Genomic DNA, 21,966 nt, shown 5'->3' with positions numbered 1-21,966 from the left:
TTTAGGGTGAGAGAGGAAAAGATATAAAAGAGACCTAAGGGGCAACGCTTTCACGCAGAGGGTGGTACGTGTATGGAATGAGCTGCCAGAGGATGTGGTGGAGGCTGGTATAATTGCAACATTTAAGAGACGTTTGGATGAGTATATGAATAGGAAGGGTTTGGAGGGGTCTGGGCCAGGTGCTGGCAGGTGGGACCAGATTGGGTTGGGATATCTGGTCGGCATGGACGGGTTGGAGCGAAGGGTCTGTTTCCATGCTGTACATCTCTGTGACTCTACTCCTAACTAATGCACCTAACCTACACATCGCTGAGCACTATGGGCAATTTAGCATAGCCAGTTCACCTAACCTGCATATCTTTGGATTGTGCGAGGTAACTGAAGCTCCCGGAGGAAACCCACACAGACATGGGGTAATGTACAAACTCCACACAGACAGTTGCCCGAGGCTGGAATCGAACCTGAATCCCTGGCACTGAGCCACCGTGCCGCCCTAGTCTTATCCAGTGTAATCTCTTTGCCAAGTCTCGACCCTTTAAGTGCATATCATAGTCATAGAGATGTACAGCATAGAAACAGACCCCGTTGTCCAACTTGTCCATGCCGACCAGATATCCTAAATTAATCTAATCCCATTTGCCAGCATTTGGCCCATATCTCTCTAAACCTTTCTATTCATATACCCATCCAGATGCCTTTTAAATATTGTAATCGTACCAACCTCCACCACTTCCTCTAGCAGCTCATTCCATACACACACCACCCACTGCATGAAAAGGTTGTCCCATAGGTTCCTTGTAAACCTTTCCCTTCTCACCTTAAACCTCTAGTTTTGGATTCCCTTACCCTGGGGAAAAGACCTTGGCTCTTCACCCTATCATTGGCCCTCATAATTTTATAAACTGCTGTAAGGTCCCCTCAGCCTCTGGCACTTGGGAAAATAGCCGCAGCCCATTCAGTCTCTCCCTATGGCTCAAACCCTACAGCCCTAGCAGCATCCTTGCCCTGATTTGCCTTTCCAAATGCAGCACCTCACATTTATTTAAATTAAACTCCATCAGCCACTCCTCAGCCCATTGGCCCATCTGATCAAGGTTCCATTTAACACTGAAGTAAACTTCATTGCTGTCTACCACACCTCCAATTTTGCCCAAGTATTTTATAAATGAGATGTGTTTTGCCATCTTTTCAGATGAAAGGTTCCAGATTACACCATCCTTTGAGCGAAAAGGTTTCTCTTCACTTCTATCAAATCCTTCTACCATTAATTTTTAAATCTAAGATTTCTGATTATTGACTTTTTTTAAAGAAAACAGGCCTTTCCTAACCACCTGATCATTACTTTGTACATTTTATTAAATTTCCCCTCCATTCAATGGTGAATGAGACTGGTCTATCCAATCTTTCATAGCTATAACTGTCCTCTTAATTCTCCACTGCACTCTCTTTAATGCAGTCATATCCTTCCTGTATTGTGGTGACCAGAATCATGCAGAGTTATGTACTCTAGCAAGTCTAATTAGACGTTTTGTACAATTCCATCACAACCTCCCTTTTCTTGTATATATTTTAGCTAATGAAGGAAAGTGTTTGAAAATGTTATGACAGTCATAGTTAGATGATCACCAATACTGATACTAGCTATTTCAATTGCAGATTTATTTGATTAACTGAATTTAAATTCCCCAGCTGCTGTAATGAAATTTGTAATAACTTAGCATTATTAATTATTGTTTACTCGTTCAGTTAACATAATCGCAGTGCTACTTGGTATGAGTTTTTGGTTTGACAATTGATGTTGTTTATTCATAATTGACTTCTTACAGTACTGATAGTTTTCCAACAAAAGTTCTGCCACATGCTTATATTCTTAATGATTAATTCCAATTTTTTTGCATTGTAGAAATGATTTATGTCTTATCGAATAAGTTGATTAACAGGTGTCTGCAGCACGATGGCCTCACATTCATTGTCGTAACAGAGTTAGATTCAGTGGCTCTTGTCAATAGTGTCTTGATAAGTGTGAACTGGATCAAGCACTCCATTTTCTCATGGCGACAGCTAATGCTTTTGCATCGCTCCATGTCTTTTGGCTAACTGGCAATCTCTACTGACAGCTGGTGGCATCTGGGGTTGCTGTCTTCAGAATTCAGTAGGATCCCACTTCAATACCTGATGGGCAGACCAAAATGACTGATCCCATGTGACCTGGCTAAGCCAGCTGAACCATCTTTTTACCAATGATGGAGGAACTGGAAGATGTATTGAGTGTTTTGCCACATCATTGTTGGACATAGAGTCCCCTCCAGTGTTTGTCTGGAATCCTCCAAAGACATCTGGTTTTAAAGTTTCCTTTCTTGGCAGGTTTTCAAGTTCCAGATTTTGCAACTACTTAGGAGAGTGGAGAGCATATTTGCTCTTGTAGATCATAAACTTTGTTTTCGAGGAAACATTTACTGTTCAACATCTTTTTCAGATGGGTGAAAGCTAATTATACCATACCTGGCCTCATGTTGAGCTCAATAGCTCACTGGATATTCATGGAGTTACTCGGATCAGTTACACTCTTTATTTTGGGAATATTTAAAATTTAAGACAGGAAAATGATGCTATATTTTTAAGTAGTTACCTTATTTTTCACTTCATTTTGACTTCTATTACGTTGTTCTTGGTGGTTTTCAGAAGTTAGTGTTATCTGTTCAAGGCAAGTGACATGTAAAAGTTGGTACATCCAGCAGTTCTGAATTTCCCAATGGCTTTCTCAATTAACTTGATCTTTATGCTTGTGATTAGTTTCTCTGTTTGAGGCCAGTGGGGTAGTGGTTACCCCACACCTCTAAATGCAATCTCATTCTTTGTCAACAGCTACACAAATGCTATGCTGGCTGGCATAAATTAATAGTAAATAGGAGCAAGTTACTCTAATCCAGTACTGCTCAGGTCTCATGCATTAATCTGACACTGACCCCAAGAGATGAACAACTCCCTTGTGGAGTCTAGTTTTGTACTGTGAGAAAGTGAGGACTGCAGGTGCTGGAGATCAGAGTCGAAGATGTGGTGCTGGAAAAACACAGCTGGTCAGGCAGCATCTGAGGAGCAGGAGAATTGACGTTTTGACCATAAGCCCTTAATCAGGAATGAGGTTTGTGGCCCAAGGGGGCTGAGAGGTAAATGGGAGGGGGTTGGGGCTGGGTGGAAGGTAACTCCCAAGGCGGAAGATTAGTTGTTCTTCCTCCAGATGTTGGGTGGTTAGGCTTTGGCGGTGGAGGTAACCCAGGACTTGCATGTCCTTGGTGGAGTGGGAGGGGGAGTTCAAGTGTTCGGCCATGGGGCGGTGAGGTTGTTTAGTGTGTGTGTCCAAGAAATGTTCTGCAAGTTGGCGCCCTGTCTCCCCAGTGTAGAGCAACGGATACAATAGATGATGTGTGTGGAAGTACAGATAAATCTTTTTTGCATTGTCCATTAACAGTATGGACCTGTGCCCATTATGTATCATAGAATCTATTGTCTAACCTGCTGAGTTTATTTTTCAATTTTTTTTCCTTAGTTTAGATTTCTAGCATCTGAACTTTTGTATCACCTGTGTAGAATGGTACAAGAGTCTGGTTTTTGCATAGAAGTCATACTATGACTGTGACCTACAAGATTACTGCTATCATGAAGACTTTTTAAACATTTGCCGTTTGACACCATGTTATGTTCATCTATTTGGAAAACTAGCAAATGAACAGCCTGTTGCCTCATGCTCATATATTCCCCATACTTAATCTGAATTTCTGAATTGGTCAGAATTTCATTTTTCTCATTTTCATACCTGTTCCCATCAGCTTGATTGAGGAAGTTTCTTCAGCTGTGAGATGAATTTGACTGGGGCTTCCTCAACAGAATTTATGTTTGATTCACCAAGCCATTTATGTTTTTGAAAAAAAATCCATTCATGATGTCTGTGGAAGTTAGGTTGTTTTCATTGTTAGTTTGAATTGTTGTCCAGGTGTGGTTAGTTTGGATTCAGGAAGTTGCATTGAATTGGGAGAACAATGCTCGGAGTTTCAGAGAAACATGCCTCCTGCATTGCAGATGGATAAGGGAATATTGATCTATGTAATATAGGGTATATCTTAAATGCAGTCAGGGTTTTTCATACACCAATAACCGTGTGATGAACTAGGCAGTAAAAGACTTTGAGATATACAGAAGTGTTACTGTAAATCTGCAATGTAGCTCAAACATCAGTTTCCACCTTTCCCTTGGCGACTAGCACTGAAGAAAACCTGAGCTCTTTTGCTTTGAATTGTCCACCGTCAAATCACCCAATTAACTTATTAAACAAATAACAATGAAAAATTAATGCTGAGCTTGGTGATAATGCATCAAGTCCTTGGATGTTAATCACAGCTTTGTTGATTTTTGCTGTCCATGTTTTCTTTCCTTATTTTCCTTATTTTCCATTGTTTCTTTGTTCTCTGGCTGCTACCCTGCTTCCCAGATAAAGCAAACCCACCTTTGAAACTGGTAGTTTCCCAGCTGTCATTGAGTTTACTACTTCATGGAAGTCGCAGTGCAATCATGGCAACTTTATTGTTTCTGTCTACATTATGTTTTTAAACTGCTGCTGAGCACTTTCACTTTAAGCCAATAATGCTAATCCCTCAACGGTATTTCAAGAAAAACATAAACTTAGCATTTCTAAGCACAAACACCTGGGAATCACTGGCCCAAGACCGTTGAAAGTGGAGGAGGAGTATCTGGGAAGGTGTAGAGCTCCTTGAGACTTGCTGTCTGGAAAAAAGCGGAAGCTGTGCAAAATCAGGGAAAGGAGCATTCTGCAACATCAATGCCCATCCACCCCTTCCCGCAACCATGTTCTGCCCCAGGTGTAACAGAACCTACAGTAGCTACTTTGGAATGTGTAGCCACCTATGGACTCATCCTGAGAATGGATAAGAGTCATCCTCGGCTGTGAGGGACCATCAACAGTGATGAAACTTACCTTCTAAAGTGAAATGATTTTTTCCCCCTCATTGAGTTAGTTATTAAGTAAAGATAAAAGATTCTTACATGATGAAATTGGATGTGAGGCCTTATAAATGCTGTTGTCTTTGGAGGCTTCAGTCTCTGAACAGTATTTATATACGTTTCTTACCCTTCGTGTTTCCTTAACCAGCTTGCTAAATCAGCTGACTTCCTATAAAGTTATCATTCTTTCCCAAAGGAATAGTTATATTTTTGGTCTTATGTCTTACTCAACCAATAAAGCAACTGGCATTTATAGAATATCTGTGACATGATAAAACACATATCATAGATCACTGTCACAGGTGAGTCCTGACTCCATTTCTTCAAGTAGGTCTTCAGTGAGTAAATGTCAGTAATAATGAACAGAACGCTCTTTATGTTTGTGCCTCTTAAATGACTGAAATTAGTTCTGGAGTCTTCCATCAAATCCTCAAGTACAACATAACATCAGGTGTTTTGCCAGTTCTAAGTTATCAATTAGGCCTAAACTATGTAACAGCAATATAATAAAGATAGAAATATAGTATTATTATCCCTGATCTGGGCCACAGTAATGTGTATGCTAAATAATGAGCTAAATTTACCTGACTTAATTATAACACATTAATATATCTCAGTCCTGTTCAAAAGTCTTAGCTAGTTCATTTTCATAACCAGATGCCAAGGTTTTGCATCATGTTAAATGACACACATATTCAAAAAAAGTAACAAAATTTCCATTTTTATTTTAAGATTAGATTCCCTACAGTGTGGAAACAGGCCCTTCGGCCCAACCAGTCCACACTGACCCTCCGAAGAGTAACCCACCCAGACCCATTTCTTTCTGACTAATGCACCTAATACTATGGGCAATTTAGCACCTGACCTGCACAACTTTGGACTATGGGAGGAAACCGGAGCACCCGGAGGAAACCCATGCAGACACGGGGAGAACGTACAAACTCCACACAGACAGTCACCCGAGGCTGGAAATGAACCTGGGACCCTGGTACTGTGAGGCAGCAGTGCTAGCCACTGTGCCGCCCCCATTATTTATTCAAAGTATGAAAATGTTTAAAACCTTGTGCTGGACTAGTTATTGCATCCAGTATTAATGATCTAGACAATGAGTCCAAATCCCACCATAATATTTGAGAGTTCAAGTTTTGAAAAAGGTATTATAAATAAGCTGGTTTCAGTGCAAGCAGAGTTGGATGTTTCTTTACAAGAAGACCTGAATGGACTTTAAAGTTTTTTAGGGAAGGAAATCCGTAATTCAAAATTGGCATGGGTCTGTATATGACTGCAGTCCCACATCCAAATTGTTGAACTAGGGATGGACAATAAATACTGATCACATCCTGAACGTGAATGTGAAGAGGAAATTGTATATTGTTTCTGATTTCGAGAGACATTTACCAGATCAAAACTAGGTGAGTTCTGTTTTATGTTTGTTAGTGATGTCAACTCATGCTGTTTGAGGAACTTCAAAGTGGGCATTAGACATTTCACCACAGAGTAGAAATTGCATCAATGAGCAAACTCTTTTTAAGTGTTCGCTTTGAAGATGGAGCAATGCAACAGTTCTGTTTAACCAGAATGATTATTCGAATGCAGGCAGAATTTAGCTAGTGCCTTTAATGACCTCAGGAAGTGAAGTACCTTTTGAAGTGTAGTCATAATTCTGATGTAGCGAAAGTAGCAGTTAGGATGTGAATGAATTATAGAGTGTGCAGAAATAATTGGCAAGAATGGTTTCATGGAAGAGGGACTTTAAGTTACATAGATACGTTGGAGAAAGTGAAATGGTTTGCCTTGGAGTGGAGAAAGTTGACATGAGATTTGATGGTGGTATTCACAATCGTGAGTGGTCTAGAATGAGTATGTACTAGGAGGGAAATTGTATTCGCTGGTGAAAGAATTGAGGAGGACACCAGGTTTGAGATAATTAGCAAAACATGTTGCAGTGACACGGAGGAAAGCTTTTTTGTGCAAGGAGTGGTTAGGATCTGGAATGCTGTGCCTGAGTGTGTGATGGAAGTAGGTTCCATTGCAGTATTCAAAGGGAAATTGGGTCAGTATATGAAAGGGAAGACAGCGCAGGGCAATGGGGAAAAGGTAGGCCACTGAAGAAGGCACTGGTGAATTGCTTTTTCAGAAACCTAAGTTAGATAGAATTGGCTGAATGGTTACAGCATAATGGGAGGCCATTCTGTGAGTTTGTGCACATGCAGCAAAGTGCTGGTTTAGCAATGTTTTTGGAGTAATGATACCAGTAAGAATTTGCCTTCTTGCTTTTCAAAGTCTTTTATATCCACTGATAAGAGGTTTGTTTTAGTTATCATTGGAAATGTTTCACCTCCAATAGTGCTGCAACATTCTTTCATTGCTACAGTGGAGTGTCATGTTGGATTCTGTGCTCGAGTCTCTCGAATGGATCAAGATCCCCCACAACTAAGAGGCCAAAGTGTTACCAGCCACAGCTTGTCGCTTGATTTGCTTTGTAGCTGTAACACAATCACAGTAAAGCAGATAGCATTCACATTCTGACTTTATCCAGATTTTGAGAGACCATTACAAACAACACCAAGTGCATTATTACTATCCATTGGCTGCAGCAGAAAATCAGCATGAAAGCAGCAATCACTTGTTTTTGCTTGAGGATCACAACCAGCTTCCCTGATGTCAGTGTGAAAGTATGTGTAGAGGTGAATTATGTGATCTGTCTATGCAACAGTGCATAGAGACTGAATTAGGACATTCCTTCTATGTTGTAAAGAAGTTTACTTTTTACTGCCTTTGGTTAGTTTTGGAAAGTTACAACTCTTGGAGGAAAGTGGGAAAAATGCAGCCAATACAATTAAATACCTTTATTTTTTGTAGAGTTATTTCATCACTTTGTAATGTGGCTAGTTCAAAATAGGCCATAATATGCTGGACTTAAATAACAATTGTATGGAGTGTTAGTATTCATGCAATGCAGCATAGTTTCAATTTTCTTTCTCCACCGAGCTTATTTAACTTGTGATTTCCCAAAGTAGATCTTATACTGCATTTTTAATTTTTTATTCTATTTTGCCTTTTGTCAGGTTTCAGTCATCTAAAAACAGCAATTTGCAGAGTTTATAAGGCTACTATTTGAGTTGCAAAGCAGGGAAGTCACAAGACAGGAGTTGCAATACTACATTATAATCAATTGAATTACACTGAAAAAGCATTTGTTCATTGCATACTGCTTTTTTTAAAACTGTTCTTTTGCAGTATTTAGGTTACAGAAGATTTTGTGGAAGTAGTACAGTGTAATTTGAGTAAAATAGACTACCGAAACAGGTTGTGGCAGCATACATGAGTTTAATCACTCAGCATTGGTTTTAAACTTGCTCATTTCTGTTGTGCCTTGCAAGCACCACTGAGCGACTGACTTTTCTCCTCCTACAATCTTTTATTGCCTCTTAAAACTATTGCAATTATACTTTGCTGTGGGCTATATTTGAAGTAATGATTACTTTCCATTATTGCAAACACTTGTAACCATTTTGCAGATGGAGCAGACTTTTAAAAAGCAACTATTAAGAATTTAACACAAAAGATATTAGTTCTGCAGCCCAACATCTTGTGAAACCGTCCATTTTTGTTTTGGATAAACTGGTTTATTTCATCTTGAATTCCCTTCACTCACAGCATACAGGCTTGCATAACTGAAGGTGAATAGGACATGGTGCTGAGGTTTTTACAACCCCTGCAGTGAAATTACATTTAATGAGATTTTGCTCTCAATAAACCCTCTGCCTTGATTGCTGCCTCTGCCAAGATCAACTGGGATAATTTAAAGCTAAACTTGCAAATGGTTTAGTGATTCTAGTTTGACAGGACAAGAAGGTACTGTTTATTTTTGGAATGCTTTCCTCTGGGAGCTTGGAGTTCCTGGAATGGTGTCCAATTCCTACGTTCCATTCCTGTAATGTCCCACGCTGTTCCAATTACACAGGCAGGCTATGCATTCAGAAACTGGCTTTCAGAATGCTATCCTTCCCACAACTGGTAAAAGACTAAAAATACAACAAAGGGTACCATTCTAAAGGGTGTGCAGGAGCAAAGAAATCTGAATATATATGTGGGTAAGTCACAAAATGTGGCAAGATAGGTAGATAGAGCTCTTTTAAAAAAAACTCAGCTTCAGTAATAAGAGTACAAGAGCAGGAAAGTTGTGATGAACTCTTCTGAGACTCTGGTTAGATATTAGCCAAAGTATTACATAAAGTTCTGGGTAATGCACTATAGGATAAATGTGAATACATTGGAGAGAATGCTTCCAGGGCTGAAACACTCTGGTTATAAAGGAAGATTGGAGAACTGGACATTGTTTTCTTTGAAGAGAAGGCTAAAAGAATATTTGATAGAAATTTTCAAAATCATGAGGTGTTTGGAAAGGACAGATAAGGAGGATCAGAGGGCATTCTTTTAAAGTATTTGTGAAAAACGCCAATGTGAAGTGAGAGAAATCTTTTTCACACAGAGTAGTAAGGGTATGGGAGTAAGGGTATGGGAGAGGGTTGGCTACTGGAGTTGGCTGTGTGCCTCGGTTTTGATGCAGCATGAGCCCAGCAGCATGAATTCAATTCTCACATTGGCAGAGGTCACCATGGAGGTCCACCTTCAGAACCTTATCCCTCACCTAAGGTGTGGTTAAGTTCACTACCAGTCATCTCTCTCAATAGTCCTGTATTCTGGCAAATTTACCTTTACCTAGTTAGGAAATGGGGTACACTGCCTGGAATTGTGGTTGGGAGCAGGTTCAATTGAGGTATTCCAAAGAGCATTATTTTTATTTTAATAATTAGTGTCAAGGATTATAGGGAGAAGGCAGGAGATTGGCATTAAGTTGAAATGCTTAAAGATCCAGCGCAGACTTGATTGGCTTCCTACCTGATTGGCTTCCTTAAACAGTGAAACAATTCTGCCAGCGGAAACAATTACACTAACATCGAAGGAGTTGGTGACAGTAACTTCAAATCAATGTACACAATTTCCCATCTCTCTCTCCTTGGGGCAAGCAAATTATTTTAACTCTTAAATTTTCATTTTTCCCATCGTAAGTCCAGTCAGATCAAGGACCCTCCTGTGAGTGTTAAATGTACAATGGCTGCTCAGGATATACATGAGAATTAACATAAGTTATGGTGAAAATAAAACGAATTCAGAAGAAGCACAAAGGGCCAATCAGTCAGTGAATTAGTAAAATTGCTTTCGCACTAACTAAATCAATGAATGGTTTTAACATTTCAAAGTAAAATACTCATTTAAGGTATGGTTCACATTTGTTGGTAAATCTCTGCAAGTTAAAAAAGTTCAAATCCACATGTTTGGAGATGTAATTACACACTTCTGGAGCATTTCTTGAAACTGGGCTTCCTGGCTCAGAGGGACACTAGCATTGTGTCACAAGAGCCAAAGCCTGTTCCATCCCTTTGCCCATATTAATAGCTAAAGCAAGTACTTAGTGCTGTCAATTCAAATTACATTGAGCAGGTACCAGTTTCAAACTAGTTCCCTTTGAATCTAATGGCATACGTCCTAGATTTGTGAAGGAAGACAATAGCAGAGATTCCAGCCATGGTTCCTCAACTTTGTAGATAGATGCAAATTACTGTTCGATATTGAGTTACAATTTGCATAACTATGTAACTGTTTAAAAGAGGCAAAGCTGCAAGAGGATGGTGGGCAAATACTGTTTGACCATGCATATGAGACTATCTCATCCATGGTCTACCCCCTATTATATAGTCAGGGTGGATCTGTTCACTGGTGATTTCAGCAAGTTCGACTCGATTCAGACCCTTTTCTTAAGGAAGATGCTCATTCTGGCCTACAAATGGCTTTGAAAATTACCTAGATACAGACTGATAGACAACACAACTGTAATGAACAAGAGAAAACCCAAGCATCTCCCTTGTTCAAAGGTAGCAGCACTAATTGTTCTCTGTTATCACAATGCTCATCTTTAAGCAGAATAAACTAGACATGCTGCATTTAGTGCTGTGGCCAGCTGCTAGTTATCTTCAGACAAAAAGCACACATTCTGATTCTTCAAAGTGCGGCCACACCGACCACATAGATGTGTGATGGAAGTGGTGACCACTTAGTAGATAATGAATGGAGAATGTTTCTTGTTTGATATTCATGCCAATGGAGTCAGTATCCACTCTGTCCTACACTTGACTATTCTAGATGCTATCCACAGAAAGAACCGCAATGATTCATTCAAAGTTATTTTGACATCACCTCCCCCTTCATGTAACTTCTACTGCCAAAGGAGCAAGAGCATTGACATATGGATATCTTCATCTCCAAATCTTACACCATCTTGGCTTTGGAGAAAGTGAGGACTGCAGGTGCTGGAGACCAGAATTGAGTGTGTGGTGCTGGAAAAAGCACAGCAGGTCAGGCAGCATCCGAGGAGCAGGAGAATTGAAATTTTGGGCGTAAGCCCTTCTTCGGGAATGATCATCTTGGTTTTTTCTCACTTTGTTGATTCATCAATGTTGCTGAGTTACTATTGTGATACTGTAAACTTCAAACTTTAATAACTGTTCAGGGATTGAAAGAATCAGCTATAACACTTTCTGGAATAAACTGTTTCCTGAGATGAAAGGGCAAAGGAAAAATTGGTATAAAGGAATTAAAAGCAACATGCCAATTAAATATCCCTGGAAGGAGGAGTCAAAACAACATAAACAAGTTGTTTCCTTGGAGGGGGAAGGTAACAACTGTTTGGCAGCCTGCTGCCTTGTGACCAATGGGCAGAGGAATGTCCTTAGCTAAAGGGTATAATTGTGGTAAAGTAGTGTTTCAAATATACAGTTATCAAGGAATGTAATAAGGAACAGGATAAAAAGGCAAGCAACATATTTGGTGACCCCAGAACCATACTCAGTATTTGGGTGAACTGATTTGAAGGATCATCAGTGATGCCACATCAGAAACTGTACAAGACAGAAACTCCTATGAATTCAACTTCAAGATTCTTCAGTTGCAGAACTCTGGAGAACAAAACAGCACAAGGATGAAAGCCTGGACATCCAGAGACAGACCTGTTGGTGAGAATTGGAACGAAATTCCACCATTAATTGAGTAATAGCTAAGTTGAGTCGAAAAGTATGGCACTGGAAAAGCACAGCAGGTTAGGCAGCATCAGGAATTCCTGTCGAAGGGCTTATGCCCGAAACGTTGACTCTCCTCCTCAGATGATGCCTGACCCGCTGTGCTTTTCCAGTGCCACACTTTTCAACTCTGAGCTCGAGCATTTGCAGTCCTCATTTTCTCCTAATAGCTATCTTGAGTTGTGAGGCCTTATTTACTGACTTGAGTCTTCCATGCAGTAAAGTTAAATAATTATTTCAATATTTGCTTGTCTGTGAGATTTTTAAATAAATAGCTGAAATAATGATAACCTGTGTAATTTACACACAACAGTAGAATTACATGCCAAATACTATCGTGAAAGCATTATTATCAACTGGACTACAATGATTCAAGGAGGAGGTCCACTATGACCACGCAGGAATATGTAAATAAATATAACCTTACCTACATTCAGAAAACATGTACTATTTAGCACCACCGATATTACTGTATATTGAAAAGTAAGAAAAAACCAGAATTACTCTAATGTTATTAACGGTGATTTCTCTGGGTCCATAACTAGATGAAACTTCAAAGCTGCATCAATAGCCAGTAACATTTGCCTCTCTCAAATGCCAGGCAATAACCATCTCCAATAAGAGACAATCTAGCCACTGTCCCTTGACATTCAATGGAGGTACTATCACTGAATCCCCAGTATTAACGTTCTGGGAGTTACCATTGACCGGAAACTCAGCTGACTTGTTACATAAACAGGTAGCTAAAAAAGCAGGTCAGAAGCTAGGAAAACTACAGTGAGTAACTCACCTCCTGACTCCCCAAAGCGTTTTCACCATCTGCAAGGCATAAGTCAGGAATGTGATGGAATACTCCCCACTTGCATGGATGAATGCAGCTACAACAACATTGGAAGCTTGACACCATTCAGGACAAAGCTGTATGTTTGATTGGTACCATATCACCAAAGATCCTTAGGCAGAAACTTCCAAACCCATGACCACGTCCATCTAGAAGAAAAAGGGCAACAGATAGATGGGAACACCACCACCTGCTCATTCCCCTCCAAGCCAGTCACCATCTTGACTCGGAAATATATTAGCATTCCTTTAGTGTCACTCGGTCGAAATTCTCTAAAGGCATTGTGGGTCTACTTGGAGCATATGGACTGTAGTAGTTCGAGAAGACAGCTCACCATTGCTTCTCAAGGGCAACTAGGGATGGACAATAAATGATGACCAGCCCGCAATGCCCAGGTCCCATGAATGATTAAAAACAATTATAGTTTGGTTGACCGATGTCAAATAAAAGGGTAGAGCTAATGGTATTGCTTAGATTTAAATTGACACCTAAATTGACCTGTTTCCCATCATTAGATTTTTTAGTGGTTTGTGGTATGATTACAAGGGGTTATGCAGCGGTTAACTAGATTCCTGATGGAGCAACAAATAAGTGATTTAGTTCTATTTTTGCTTCGACCACTTGTCTACCAATTATAGGCTAATGTGGTTAGAGCCCATCTGTTGGAAGCTGTGCACTGGAGAGGGGAGTAATGAAGTTTGAGCATTGGACCCAAAGGTACATAAATGTCACGAGTAATTAATGTAACATTGATTTTATTAGCACATTTGTCAACAGTAAAAGCTAGTGAAATGATTGTACATTGATCTGAAAGCAAATTCAAGTAAACTTCATGTTCCAAATCAAATTGTATGTCTAAGAGCAAACATTGTAAAATGGTATTGTGCTTTTGACCTTTGGATTTATAGTTTAGATATAGATAATAAATATATCAAGTCTTCATTTTTCCTCCAGTATGGTTAGTGCTTTTGATGGCTTCTTGAAAAGTTTTGTTACAGCTTTCAGTTAGTTGCGTTGACAGTTATTTGTTGCTTGAAATATTGTAAGTTTTATCCAGGGACTGATGTCCCTGTGCTTTGTTCCAAAGTAAAATGAATGTGAGATTAAACAGAGACTCCAACAGCTTCTTTGATAGGTACAGAAGATCCTGTGGTACTACTTGTAGAGCAGGAGAGTCCCATAGGAACATAGGAATTAGGAGCAGGAGTAGGCAATTCAGCCCTTTGAGCCCAATCTGTCATTTAACATGATCATGACTGATCTTATCCTGGTCTCAACTCTGTTTTCTTGCCTGATCCCCATAGCCCTTAATCAAAATCATATCTATTTCTTCCTATGCCTCCACTGCTCTCTTGGACAGTGAGTTTCACAGATTCACAACTCTCTAAGAGAAGTAGTTTCTCTTCATCTCAGTTTTGAATCTACCTCCTCTCACTATATGTCTACGACCTCTTGTTCAAGACTGTTCCACAAGGGGAAATCTGTTCAATGTCCACCTTATCGATCTCCTTTAGCATTTTAAATACTTCACTGATCCCCCATTCATTCTTCTGAACTCCACCGAGTCTAAGCCCAAGCTATTCAACTGTTCCTCGTACGACAGCACTTTCATTCCTGAAATCAATCTGGTGACCCTCCTATAAACTGCCTCCAGTGCCACCACATTTGTTGCTCAAGTAAGGAGACCAGCACCTTATGTAGTTCTGACATTTCTTAAGTTTTATAATCCAGTCCTCTTGCAATAAATGCCAAGATTCCATTCGCAAGTTCTCTCCAGTGCCTTAGCCAGGATTTATTATTCCAGCAATATCAGAATATATCTGGCCATTATTAAATTGCGGTTTGTGTAAGCTTGCTGTGTGCAGATTTGGCTTTTGTTTTTCTTGCATTACCATAGTTACTTTAAAGTGTACTACTTGTAAACTATGTTAGAATGCCCTAAGGTTATGAATGGCATGACAATGCAAATTTATCTGTGTTTTTACTTTTATGGGTGTTGATGGTATTGTTAATCTCCTTTGCTGTGAAAGTTCAAGTCTCCTCATATTCACTACTTAGTTTTGCAAGTCCATTTTCTTCTTTTTTGACATATTCTAAAATTACTTTCAATATTATCCCTTCCCATCTGATCTATTTCACTTTTAAAAAGTTGGAGTTTTGCACATATTACTCTGCCAATGAAAATGAGTGGAGGCAATACTTATAGCAAAGATAATGTTTTCATGTGTCTGTTTAAAAAAAAACTAATGAATGGATTTCAGTAAAATCTGGTGCACAAAGTTTAGCCCAAAGAAAAGCTGATTATTTTTTGGCAGTGATCGAGATCCTGAAATTTTTCAAAAGGTAGCTAAACATTAGTTAATAGGTGTGGTAGATCTATGTGCTCTGCCAAGTGCCTACTTCACTTGTTTATCAATTGAACAATGTGTTTGACATTCCCTGGTTGCTTTGTATTGGAACTTACTTGAGGATAATCTATATCCATTGCTTTCCAGGTCGGTTCATAATGTATCAGCGTCCTTAAAGGTATTCATTAAGAGTTTTGTGTTCCTGAAGTATCAGAGACATCAAAATTGCTGACTTTCTATGTTTATCTAATACATGGTTCCAGTAGGCAAACAGAAAGAAATACTCGCATTTATACAACACTTTTTATTGCCATTACCATAATGACATTTGGCCTAGAAGCAATACAGTAAGGAAACTGCAATTTATTTAAATGATTTGTGGAACCTGTGTAATTAGTTTTGACAATGTATGTCAAGTATTTTGTAAAGATAAAAGACAATGTGTGTAATTACAAAGAATCAATTGGTATTTTCTTGGATAGTAAAAAATACTGAATCTAGCAACTCTTGACCCAGAAGGAAGTTAAGAAAGAAGCCTTTTTGCTGACAACACAAAGAGATATTTGCAGAGGATCCACAGGGTAAGGGAGTTAAGTATGTAGATACAGATACATACGGAAAGCAAACCAAGACTGAAAGAGGAGCCAGAGAATTCTTGTGAGGTGAAGAAGCAAATCTCACTTTCAGGACATCATAAAGTTTCCTGTTTGGTAGAAAAGGAGATGCCGCTGGGTGTTTTCACAGAAGAGCCAAATCGTAAACAGGAATGTTATTGGTTAGTTGAGCTGAAAAGGATCAAAGAATTGCTGGTATCAGAACTGTCGTGAATTGAGCGATAGAGGATTAATAGAAGTGTACTTGAACTTGACTGATGACATTTGTACACATGAAGCTTATAGTGATAGCTCTTGTCAGGTAGAACCTCTGACCTACCTGCATGGATAAAGAACGGCATATTGTGGGATTCTGTAGCTAACTAGTGTCCTATTTGTATAGGGAGTAATGGTTGGTGTTTGTGGTTGCTTAAAGTATATCTTTGGTCTATCAGCTATTTACCGTTTTACTTGAAGTATCATTTGGCTATTAAGTCAGTTTTATTTGTGTTTTTTCCAATTTTTGTGAAAGGAACAGCAATAAAAAGTGGAAACTGAAACAAATACAACACTAGAGAAACTCTGCATTTTTGCAGCATCTGGGGAGAGAGAAACAAAACTTGAATAGAATCTTTGGGGAGTTACTTTATTTGGAGGTTATTCAGTAAACTTGGTTATCTTTGTTTACATCTCCTCCATGGGATTTGTATTACACCATAGTATGCAACATACATGCACTTTACATGCGATAATGTACTGTTTAAAGTATAGTTACTTTTGTAGGAAGTGCAGCAGACAATTTGTGCACTGCAAGCTCCCAGAAACACCATCTCAGATCCTGAGGGAACTTGACAGGATGGATGTTGAAAGCACATTTCCTCTTGTGGGAGATTCTAGAACTAGAAGTCATAATTTAAAAGTGAAGGGGTGCCCATTTAAAAACAAGATGAGGAAAGACTTTTTTCTCTGAGGGTTGAGAGCCTTTGGAATCCCCTTCCTCAAAAGTCAGTTGATGCAGGATCTTTAAATATTTTTAAGGCTGAGTTAAATAGATCCTGATGACCAAGGTGATGCAAGGTTATTATGGTATGCAGGAATGTCGAGTCGAGGTTAAAATCAAATCAGCCGCGATCCAATTGAATGGCAGAGCAGACTCAATGAGCCAAGTGGCCTACCTTGTTCCTTGTTTGTATGTTTGTGATGGTGACCAGACATTCTGTTTTACTTGACTTTGATTGAGGGCCAAACATTGGTTAGGGCACCAGGGATAAGTCCCTTTCACTGCCTCAAAATAGTGCCTTAGAATATTTTATACACATCCAAAAATAAAGCTTGGTTCAACAACTTATCCGAAAGATTGCACTTCTGTCCTTGCTGCATTCCCTCAACCCTGTACTGGAATGTCAGTTTTGAATTTTGCACTCGATCCCTGGAATGGGGCTGGTATCTAAAACCTTGTGATTCAGAGGTGAGAATGTTATCAACTAGGTAAAAGAAAAGTTGCCACAGTCTTACCAGACCATATAGCTGCTCTCTAAGTAAAGAGAGACAACTAATGGTGGTTTAACCTGAGAGTCACTATGCCTCAGGTGCGGGGAGAGGTTGTGAAGGAGAATTCTTCAAGGTAACCTCAGCTTGAGAAGAAAACATTTACAGATTTGTGGGGAAAGCACAAGGGAGTGGGACTAATTGGAAAGCTCTTTCAAGGGCTTTCACATGCACAATGGATTCCATAGTCTCCTTCTGTTCTCTAGGATTCTGCATAGATGGAATGATAGTTTGTGTGAGAAAGTTTAACGAGCAACATTTAAGTTACTGCCAGATAACGTTTTGCATAGGATATGAAATAAATCATGACACAATGAGGTGGTTCAGTATGAAATGATTATTTTGTTGAATTTTTATTTGTTCAGTTTATTAAGATTGAATTACAGTTTGCAATTTCCTGTCCATTCTAGATTTGTTCTCTTTGACAGTCAGCATTTCTGATTTGGGCCAGTAGGTGAAAAAGGATGGAAATCAAAATGAAGCTAAATGTTATTGGGCACCTGACTTAGGAGTTCTTTGAAAAAAGGAAAATTACGCAACAGCTGTCTGTCTTTAGATAATAGTTTTATTATTGTTATATAATTAATTGTTAATTAATATTATTAATAGTATTATAATTATATTGTAATAAACAATGAGTCTTGTCAGTTTTGTTCCTTTAATGCGACAAGTACAGCAAGAGTCTGGGTGCATTCCCATTCTTCCCACTTTTAACAGAGATGTGCAGTTATTACTTGCTGAGTAGCACCATAACACAGATGAGTGTGGTCATCAGTCTAAAGCTGGACTCCAAGCAGCTCATAACATTTCCTAGAGCTTGAATTTGTGTGAGCAGATCCTCAGTGAATAGAGAGGCTAAAATAATGCAAAGAAATTGTACGTGTCAATTCTGCGATGGGCTCAAGTGGCTTTGCAGGAAAACAAAACTTTGGAAGTGTATCTCTGGGTCCAGATCTGACATTTGAGGCACTTTATTAATTTGTGAATTTTAATTATGCTGTATTTGTTTGAACAAAAATAAAATTTAACTCATGCTTTGCTTGTATATATTTTCTGTTTACAGAAGGACCCAGACTACCTTAAGCTGTGGCTCGAAAATTTTGTTGCAACATATGAGAAGTTTCTTGATGTTGATTTTGAAAAACCTCCCACAAGGTATGTTATGCCTCAAAACTGTTTAAGTTTTGTTCTGTTCATTCATGGGATGGGGAGTTACCAAGACATCATTTATTGCCCATCCATAATTGCCCTAGAGAGGGGAATAGTAAAGTGCAGTCTTGTGCTATTCGTGTGTGGTGATTAATGGGCGGGAGTAGTTCTAGACATTTTATCCCATGGTAATGAAGGAACACATGTATGTGATAGATAAGTCAGTATGGTACATGACTTAGAGTGGAATTTACATATGATAGTATTTCCATCCATCTGCTTTTGACTTCTGTGTGATAGAGGTTTCTGATTTAAAAGATATAGTAAATGAAACATTGGTGGGTTACTTCAGTGAAATTTGTAGATGGTGAAGAAGCAGAAGAGTGAATTTTAAAGTTGCTGGATGGTGTGCCATTAAAGTGCTTTGCTTTGTTCTTGATGATGTTGATCTTCTCAAGTGTTACTGGAGCTGTACTCACCCAGGCACTTGGAGAGTATTCCAGCCCACTCCTGACTTGTGCCTTGTAGGTGGCTTTAGAAGGTGAGATATGCGTTCCAGTTTACCAACCTTTGACTAGCCATAGCATTTATGTGACTGGTCTAAAATCTGAGACTTGGAGGCCAGCAGTCTATCACTGTCACCACAGGCATTTGTTCACAAGTGAGAATTTAAGGCAGCTTCTTCGCAGTTAGACAACTAAGGCCTTCCTTTAACCTACAGTAACTAAAGCATCCAAGCACGTTGAGATGTACAAAAATATGCAGGCCATGTTGTCAAACTGTAGGTCCTTTTTCTGATTATTTTCCTTTGTTGTCTTTTGGGTTTAAATAGGGGTAAGTTAAATGATTACTGAAACAGGATAGCACTAAGTGGAGTATCAGGTGTCGATCATAAATTCTGTAGAATGATGTACTGATCAGTGAAAATCGTTGGACACTACAGTTTGATCTGGCTAGGGCTAGCTTTACACTTGTTTGGGAAAATTCCACTAAAGCTTTCTAATATTCAGGAGTAGCTAATATTTTATCACGATTAATTAATGGGCAGATTAAGATCATTAAGCTCTATTGACCCTTCCTGCTTGCCTATGATGACTAGAACATATTGGTTAAGCATTTCCTCCTTATCCAAGCAGCTTGATAATCTCATGAGAAAGAGAGAGGGAACCAGACCTTTAAGGGACAAATGTTCTGGAAGACTCCTATGTATCTTAACTCGCAGCCCACCCTTGGATTGGTCTACGAGACCAGTATACTTGGTGTTGTCTGTGAAAGCACACTATCTATTTGTATGATGGATTCCTTCACCCTCTTGGTGGTTACAGGTTAACACCCATAGCATCAGCTAGCAGTGCATTGTGTAAAATGAATTATCTTAATTTTGCCCAATTAATTGACTTGTAATTGTCTGCTTAATTGAAGGGATAACCACAGCAGACCGTGGAATTTAATAGATAACCAATAATGCTATCTTTCATATTCTAAACCAGTCTGGATTGTTGTAAAACCTGTATGGAGAACTTCAAAATCTAAACAACAGTGATGTTTAAGCACTGAAATCCAACATTTAAAAATATCCTTATTAGTGTATACTGATATTATGATATTATGTTTAATCTTTTGACCCTTGTGTCCAAACAGGCGAATGTTTAATCTGCCAATTCATTTCAATAGGAGGGATCATGAACTCATTTCTTGCAAGAGGAAAGATCATTTCTGTTTTGTGAAATGAGTTCTTCATTTGACTGTCGTCACCCCAATCTCAGTTGGTCTGGCTCTGGTAATAGTTTGACAATAATAGTGGTAGTCATTTTAGCACTCTGGCCTGATTGGGAAAACTCTTAAATCATTGTGTAGAAATGTGACAGAGCAGAGCACAGTGACCAGTTGTTTGAAGGAGGGAGTGACTTATCATATTTTGATTATGGTTCTTATACATAATCACTGCTGGTATGTAGTTGTTGAGTCATGATCTATCACCCCACTGGTGTCAGTAGTAATTCATCAAATATTTTTTCATTAAATGTTCCCAGTAAAAGACCAATTAGCTCATTGTACGTCTTTGAAGGAACTATCATTTAGTGCATTTCTCCAGACCCCTACATATACATCAAAATTTGTTTTGAATGTTGCTGCTGAATCAAAGTAGTATATTTCTGATCCCAGCAACTCTTTACATTTAATAAATCTAATTCATCCCCCACTCCTTTTGGTCACCTGTGATTGATTTCTTCTCTATTTTTGCTGTCCCTCAACATTTATTACCATGGATTGTTCTTGAAACGTCTGCACTTGAGTTATTTGTAATATGGTTCTTCAGAGAAGTCTTGGCAGGTGTTTGACAAAGTCTTGGATGGATGCTTATGAGAAATAGTTTTGCTTCCCTACTGATAGAGGGATGATGAGTTCAGTGCTATTAAGCACTGTCAGTATGACTGAGAAATTCCAGAATAAACTCAGTTTGTGAAAAAAGTATATGAAGACTAGGGCGTGATCAGGTGACCTATTTGGGATAGCTTATACAGAAGGTATTTTTAGGATATTGTTTAATAATATAGTTCCAAGCATTGTTGTAAATATTAATTTTGCTCACATACTTTGTCAGTCATTCTGTAATGTCAACTGCAAAGCTGTCCCAGCCAGAAGCAGAAAAATGCAGTCTGTTCTTGCAGGTTCAAAGACAGCTGCTATTTTTCTATCTGACTGACAAAGTTACTCAACTACAAAAATACCCCAATCCCTGCCTTATGTTTGAATTCAGCATAATACAGTTGGTACTGAATTTTTGACAAAAAGATTTGAATAGATCTTTATAAATAAGAATCAGGCCAATTCCACCACACTTGTTGACAGAATCTGTGTGAACTTCACTGCCAGTGTTTAAAAACAAAATTCTTTGTTTCTGTGGGATTGCCAAATGGAAAAACAAAGTCTTAAGTAAATAGGTTTGATATGTAAGGAAGAAAGTACTGTTATGGTAAATATGTCCCTCACATTAGCAATTTCTTTAAATTATTGGTGGGGTGATGGGGGAGCAAAGGCAATGCATCAAATTTATAGACTAGACACAGACCATTCAGCCCAACTGGTCTTAATCCCAAGTTTTGATATTCTCTCACAAATGGCATCATCATCTCAATGACCATTTCAGTGTTTTTTTTCCCAACTCGAAACACTTAGTCATAGTCATAGAGATGTACAGCATGGAAACAGACCCTTCAGTCCAACCTGTCCATGCCGACCAGATATCCCAACCCAATCTAGTCCCACCTGCCAGCACCCAGCCCATATCCCTCCAAACCCTTCCTATTCCACCTCCAAACGGACCCCAC

The 21,966-nt window shown here is 39.0% G+C and overlaps 1 protein-coding gene across 1 annotated transcript in view; it reads left to right on the top strand.

Annotated features, from left to right (window-relative positions):
- The window catches only part of nbeal1 (neurobeachin-like 1), a 229,200-nt gene that overhangs the window by 61,420 nt on the left and 145,814 nt on the right, over positions 1-21,966 (top strand). Inside the window, exon 3 of the mRNA XM_043694473.1 lies at positions 18,549-18,640. Coding sequence (XP_043550408.1) covers positions 18,549-18,640 — 92 coding nt within the window. The remainder of the gene's footprint in view (positions 1-18,548; positions 18,641-21,966) is intronic.

Source organism: Chiloscyllium plagiosum, chromosome 7 (genome assembly GCF_004010195.1).
Source record: "Chiloscyllium plagiosum isolate BGI_BamShark_2017 chromosome 7, ASM401019v2, whole genome shotgun sequence".
NCBI classification, from domain to species: domain Eukaryota; kingdom Metazoa; phylum Chordata; class Chondrichthyes; order Orectolobiformes; family Hemiscylliidae; genus Chiloscyllium; species Chiloscyllium plagiosum.
The sequence above is the reverse complement of the archived record's forward strand: the minus strand, read 5'-3'. Positions and strand labels throughout refer to the sequence as shown.